This window comes from Entamoeba nuttalli, assembly GCF_000257125.1.
Source record: "Entamoeba nuttalli P19 unplaced genomic scaffold asmbl_6157, whole genome shotgun sequence".
NCBI classification, from domain to species: Eukaryota; Evosea; order Mastigamoebida; family Endamoebidae; genus Entamoeba; species Entamoeba nuttalli.
The window spans coordinates 1-7,019 of NW_008577921.1; the positions used below are offsets into that span (position 1 = coordinate 1).

At 23.4% G+C, this 7,019-nt stretch overlaps 4 protein-coding genes across 4 annotated transcripts; all 4 read left to right on the forward strand.

Moving 5' to 3' along the window:
* Window positions 1-636: 636 nt before the first annotated feature.
* On the forward strand, window positions 637-1,002 carry ENU1_148950 (hypothetical protein; the record flags this gene model as incomplete). Its single annotated transcript, XM_008860558.1, has 1 exon — window positions 637-1,002. The coding sequence occupies one exon, from the start codon at window positions 637-639 to the stop codon at window positions 1,000-1,002; it is 366 nt and encodes a 121-aa protein (XP_008858780.1).
* Window positions 1,003-1,780: 778 nt separating this feature from the next.
* On the forward strand, window positions 1,781-2,719 carry ENU1_148960 (TBC domain containing protein; the record flags this gene model as incomplete). The annotated part of the gene is made up of 1 exon (XM_008860559.1): window positions 1,781-2,719. The coding sequence occupies one exon, from the start codon at window positions 1,781-1,783 to the stop codon at window positions 2,717-2,719; it is 939 nt and encodes a 312-aa protein (XP_008858781.1).
* An 856-nt stretch (window positions 2,720-3,575) lies between these two features.
* On the forward strand, window positions 3,576-4,112 carry ENU1_148970 (hypothetical protein; the record flags this gene model as incomplete). Its single annotated transcript, XM_008860560.1, has 1 exon — window positions 3,576-4,112. The coding sequence occupies one exon, from the start codon at window positions 3,576-3,578 to the stop codon at window positions 4,110-4,112; it is 537 nt and encodes a 178-aa protein (XP_008858782.1).
* A 514-nt stretch (window positions 4,113-4,626) lies between these two features.
* Window positions 4,627-6,843, forward strand: ENU1_148980 (alpha-1,2-mannosidase, putative; the record flags this gene model as incomplete). The annotated part of the gene is made up of 1 exon (XM_008860561.1): window positions 4,627-6,843. One exon carries the CDS (start codon window positions 4,627-4,629, stop codon window positions 6,841-6,843), a length of 2,217 nt encoding a protein of 738 aa, XP_008858783.1.
* Between the last annotated feature and the right edge of the window lie 176 nt (window positions 6,844-7,019).

Below are 7,019 nucleotides of genomic sequence, written 5' to 3' on the forward strand. Positions count from 1 at the left end.
ACTTCTTGTTAATTTTTTACTTTGTTTTATTTAAAGGATAATAAAAATTTGTTTTATAACACAATTTATTTTATTCTTTTGTTTTTATTTGATTCGTTTATTTGTTCATATGAAAAGTATTTCATTGTTTTTATAAAAACATTACTTTCTTATCAATTATTTTTGTGTGCTACAAGAGACTATTTAATTCTTCATGAAACACTTTTATTGTTGAGGGGTTTTTTGACTTCACTTAAATTATTTAATTTTTAATAAATATATGATTCTTTTTCAATAAAAATGTAAATAATAAAGTTTCAAGACAAAAATAGTATTTGCATGAGTATAAATGAAAATTAACCAAATTTTTTCTAAAAAAATAGTTTGTGTTGAATAAAAGAAATGATTTAGTTTTAACACCGACTCTGGTTAAATAATAAAAATTTGTCAATTAGTCGATATTGAGGTTAATGAAAGTGTTATTATACTAAAAATTAAGTTATACAAAGCTATTTATATTTTCCTTCAAAAAAAGTATCGAATAAGCTTCTTTCATAGTTTGAAGAATTTTCTTTGAAGTTTAACAATGACGTTTCTCTTCTCAAAACAAAGGTGGAAAGGTCTTTAAGAAGAGAACTTGAAAAATAAACAACACAAATGTCACAAGAGAGTCTACCAACAACAAGTCGAACAGAAACGCCAACAGAAGATTCAACAAGCTCTTCTCAAGAAGGATGTTCTCATAGAGACCAAGAGAAACAGTCTACTGAAAACATTCTCTCAGAGAAAGAGTCATTAACAAAAAAATTAGTTGATGAAGGAAAGAAGATAAAAGATGGAACCATTGAAATAGAAATGAGTCCTATTCCACCTGAGTATATCAGTGAAACCAAAATACCCCTTTGGAAAGATGAAAAGGATAAAAGAAAAATTCTTTTAATTAGATATGGATTTTGTTGTTTAATTGGTGCTATAACATTGTTTTTTGTAGGGATGTTTATAGTTATTGGTATCTATCTTTAATTTATGTTTTTTTAATGAATAATCACTAAGTTGTATTTTATCAATAAATTCAAACACATTCAATGTTCTTGATTGTTTTAAACAAGAAGTTTTAAAGATGTTTAAACAAAAAATATAATTACTGATTGTATCATTCAACTAATTAATTTTTTATATTAACATTGTTAATATTATCCTTCTGGATACTTAGTGGCTAATGGAAACTTATATTAGTTTTTTGTTCATCTTAATAAATTCTTTTATATTGATATATACTCATCTCATAGAAACAAAGAACATTGTCAAGAAGCTATTTTTCAGAGTATATTCATTTCAATTATAACTTGAATTTATAAAATTCACAAATACCATTTATACTTGTCATAGTTAATAATAATAAAACAAAAACAAAGAAATATTATTTTTTAACAAAGACTAAATTGACTGAAGAATCAAATAATATAAAAAAGAAAATATCTGTTTATTATTATTATAAAAAATTAAGTTATTTAAGTGAGTGAAATTGATGACTATATATTCAAAGAAGAGGTGTAAATGAAGAGACATATCTAAGTATTAATTGAAAGAATATATGACTATTCTAATAAAATGATAATGAAATTGAAATAAAAATAATTTTGTGTTATTACAAAATAACAAGAAAAATAATCAAAAGGAATTAAGAAATATATTTTAAAATAATTTTGAAACAATAAAAATAATAAATAACAATGAAATATTTACTATTTAAAACCCTTTAAAAAAAACTAAACAAGAAATTATCTAAAAATTATATTTAATGTTAACACAATCAGACTTTTGGAAATTAGAAGAAGAAGATTCATTATTATTACATAACGATGGATATTTAACAAACAATATTAAACAAAACGCTGAACTTATTGAAAAAGCAAATGAATGGTATGAAATTGTTATGTCACATGCAGAAGAACCTATTCCTGATTATGTTATAGAAGACATTGAGAATGTTCCAGAAGGTATATCAAGAATTATTTATCTAGATGTTTTTAGAACATTAAAATCCCCAGTATATCAAAATCCTTTAATTAAATTATTAACAAAGTGTTGGAAAGATTTTGGAGATTATGCTCAACCAATGTGTTTAGTTGCTGCTTTCCTTAGATTAACATTAAGTGAAAATAAAGTTTATAAAATGCTTCATGTTATTAATAAAAGTGAATTTTATATTCCTGGATATTGGAAAGCACAAGCTACTGGATATGCTTCTGATGCATATACCGCAATGGAAGTCTCTAAAACAATTAATCCATCTGCTACACAAAAAATTCTTCAAATTCAACCATTTCCAGAAACATTTTGTCAAAAATTTTTCACAGCAATTGGTATTCACGTTTTTCCTTTTTGTTTACAATTTGATGTAATGGATAAATTTATTAGAGGTGGAAGAAAGTTTCTTATTCAATTGATTTGTAGTGTGATTGATGTACAGGGAGATATGCTTCTTAATACTAATGCTGTTAATGTTATATTTGAATTACTTCGATTAGACAAAAAGTCAACACCATTTGAAGTTATTAAAAAAATTGTTGAAGAAGCAGAACATTACACCCAAGTTAATAACTTTGATATTGTTAAAATGAGGCAAGAGATGTATGACTTACATTTAAAGAAGAGATTAGAACGACCACCAATTGAATCAGATAGTGATGATGAGATTATATTATCTGATGACAGTTCTGAAGATGACAATGAATAAAATTGAATTTATTTGTTTTATTTTGTTTATAAAAATTTATTTGATATTAAATACTCTGATTTGTATATGTATCATCTCTCTTATTGGTTTAATTTTAAGTTTATTTGTTCTTTTTATAACTATAATTTATTTTCAATATAATTTATTGCATATATGAATTTTTATTTAAAGGAATTAGTTAGTATTATGTTATACTATTATAATGATTAAATATATGTGATAATATGATTATTGTTCTTTCAATTTTTATTCAATATTTCTGTGCTAAAATGAAAATCTATTCGTACTAAGATAATATAGTTAAATATTTTTTGTCTATAAGTAGTATTGTAAAAACATTTCTAATAATAAAACTTATTTTATTAACAATATGTGTTTTTACATCTCTGTCTTAAAAATAAAATTTATAAAGATTTGTTTCGTTTATTTTAATAATGGAGTGTATATATAATATTTCTATTCACATAAATATATTTTCTAACTTTAATGAGTTTGTCAATCCAATAATATTTTAAATGTTATTTATTTACTCAATTATATTATTAGTTTTAATTATCTTCAAAACAGTCAAAAGAAAAAAAAGGTACAACTTTAAAATTTTAGCTCAATCATATAACTTCATTTTATTTTAGTATAGATAAATAATTTAATAAAGTTATTGAACAAATAATATCAAAAAGAGCATAAATCAAATATCAATCTAAAATAAAGAAGTTAAAAATAATAGTTTTTATATATAATGAATAAACAATAAACTTTTACTGATAAAGATATAATGAATTTATTTATAGAACATTATAACTCAAAATTCTGTTTTCAACACTTATTATCTAACCTTTTTTTTCTTTAATTATAAATGATACAATCTTCAAGATACCATAGACTTATGATATATGTAAAACAAAAGAATTTATTACCATTGTGTTTTGAAAATTGTTTTACTAAATATCATAAAGTTCTTGATTTTTATGCAGGAGGATTAATTAAAGAACGAGTTTCTTCAAAAATAGTTAATGCCTTTGAAATATGTGATCCTTCTTTCTTTACAACATTTAGAGATTGTATTATGCATATGAGACATGCTGTATTTGATGAATTGTTTGCTTATTATATCCCTCATCCATTCTGTGACAAAGGAAGGTTTGTGTGTCTTTTTGTAACTGAGTGTTATGTAAGAAGCACAAACAATTCACTTCATAAAGAAGATGCTACTACACTATTAGAATTAATGAACTTTATTCTCAATTGTATGTTTTTGGCTGGGTGTGACCTTTTCTTTCACGTCCCATCATTCTTTCATTTGACTGAACCAGATAAACATTTTCAAGAAAAAGAAAGACAGATAGATGTTCTTGTAAAGAATCCATTATGGAGATTGTTTGGTAATGAATAGTAATTGTTTTTTTTATTTTATATTATTATATTTAACAGAAAAATAAGACTACACTTAATAAAATGAAACATTGTATTAGAGTAGATAAAAGAATTATATCAATACTTTCAGTATTAAATTTTAACACAAAAAAGAAAATTGCTAAAAATATTCTATATAAAAAGAATAATGAAAGAATAATAAAAATACACAGATTAAAAAAGGATATAAGAAAAAAGTCAGTTCTATTCTAAGAATTTAGTATTAAAATCAAAAATAAAATTAATGAGATTAAAAATGAAAGAATTATCTAAATATTTTTAATAAAAATTTGAGGTATTTAATGACAAGTAAAATACTAATGTAATTATTTACAAAACAATTTGGAATAAAAGTTTAAAAAGTTTTTATTTATTGTTATTCACAACTCAATATGATAGCCAAAATTATTATCAAAAACTTTAATTTTATTAAAGTTTAGTTTTTTTTTCTATTTTTTTTAATTTAAACGAAACTCAAAAATAGATGTTAAAAAATGGATTTGATATTATCACTTATCTTATTTAGTATTCAATTATGTTATGGATTAAAAGAAGACTATGTTAACATATTTATTGGAACAAATAATAGATACCATTTAAGTAAAGGAAATGTTTATCCATCTATTGGAACTCCATTTTCAAGTCATTACATAACAATTCAAAATGTTGACCTTAGTGAACCTTGGATTTTTCATTGGCAAAATAAAAATTTATTTTATGGTTTAAGGCTTACTCATCAACCATCTCCATGGATAAGAGATTATGACTTTTTACTTTTACTTCCAACTGAAACAGAAGAACCTACTAATGGTTATATTAATTTTATTGAAAAAAAGCCATCGTTTTTATCATTTTCACTTGGCAATATGGCTATTGGTGTTACTTCACGTCAACATTTTTCAATGATAAAAATTGAAAGTAAAAATGTTTTTTATCTTCATTTTAAAACATTGAGTGGAATTAATCGATTTAATCAAATTTCATTAAATAGAATTGATGGAATAATTAAAAATGGAAATGCACCTTCTCATTTCCCATTATATGTTACTTTCTTAACAAGTCAACCTATTTCTTACTTTGAATGTAAAGAGCATAATGTGTTAGTTCAAAGTGGTAAATATCTTCAATGTTATATTGAATTAAATACAACAACAGAAATTAAGATTGGAACAAGTTTTATATCAAATGAATATTCTTACTCTCATGCTTTAGATTCTACTACATTTAGTGAAGAAATAAAAAGAAATGAAAAAGAATGGGATAATTATTTTAATAAATTTAATATACCTGATTCTAATTCTTCTTCTATTAAAGCTGACATAAAGACATTCTATTCAATTCTTTATAGATCATTATTATTCCCTCATAATATTACTGAAAATGGTTATTATAAATCTCCTTTTGATGGTAAAATACATAAAGGAGAAATGTTTACTGATGTAGGATATTGGGATATATCTCGTGCACAAATTCCTTTACTTACTCTTATTGCACCATCTATTGTTGACCAAATAATTAAATCTAGTTATGATATTTACAAACAAAGTGGTAATTTTCCTCAATGGACTTCTCCATATCATATAGATATTATGGTAGGAAATCATATAAATTGTGCTATTGCAGATGGAATTATTAAAGGTATTAGTTCTTTAAATAAAACAGAAATACAAATGGTTTTAAATGGTCTTATTGATGACCAAAAACAAGTTAATTTTAATACAGCAATAGGAAGAGATGGTGTAAAGAATTATAATAACTTTGGATTTGTAGAATCCGAAGTTTTTGAATCAGTATCAAAGACATTAGATTATTGTCATAATGATTTTTGTATTTCACAAATTGCAAAATATATTGGAAATAAAACGATAGAAGATATTTATTTATCTAAAGCAATGAATTATATTTATTTATTTAATGGAAAAACTAAATTCTTTGAAAGTAAAAATAAATTTGGTGAATTTGAACCAATTGAATATAAACGATGGGGAAATCCTTATATTGAAGGTAATGCCATTCATTATAGATTTAGTGTAGTTCAAGATATTGAAGGATTAGCTAATCTTTTTGGTGGTAAAGAACAATTAGTAAATAGTATTGATGATGTATTTACTGAATCAAATAATTTCTATACTGGAGTATATAGACAAACAATACATGAAATGACTGAAATGGTTGAAATTAATAAAGGACAATACGCTCATGGAAATGAACCAATTCAACATTTAATATATCTTTATAAATCTTTGGGTTATGGTGAACAAGCAGAACCTTTACTTCAAGACATTATTCATTCTTTATATTCATCAACTGAAAATGGATATTGTGGAGATGAAGATAATGGTCAAATGTCAGCATGGTATATCTTAAGTGTAATGGGATTTTACAGTGTTACACCAGGAACTGATCAATTTGTTATTGGAGTTCCTTTCTTTGAAAAGTTAGAGTTTGAAGTAAATGGAAAGAAAACAATAATAGAAAAAAATATTACAAATGGCTCAAAATTTGTTAAAAGAATTTATATTAATGGTGTTCGTTATCATAAATTATATTTTACATATAAAACATTGACTGAAGGAAATCATATTGTCTTTGAAATGGATGAACATCCAAGTAAACAGTTTTTAATAAATTCTGATTATCCATATTCTATTTCACCAAAAATTCAACGTCGAAGTTTTTCTTCATTACAACGTTTGGAAAATTTTGAATAATTAATTTTTAATTCAAAAAAATGTTATATAAATTTTAAAATTTTAAAAATTAAACTTAAAATAAAAATTTTAAAATAACAATTTAAAATAAGTAAAAAAACGTCATTGCCATGTGGAAAAAAAAACCCTATGAACTATTTAAGGACTTTGTAAGAATTTAGAGTTCATTCAGATAA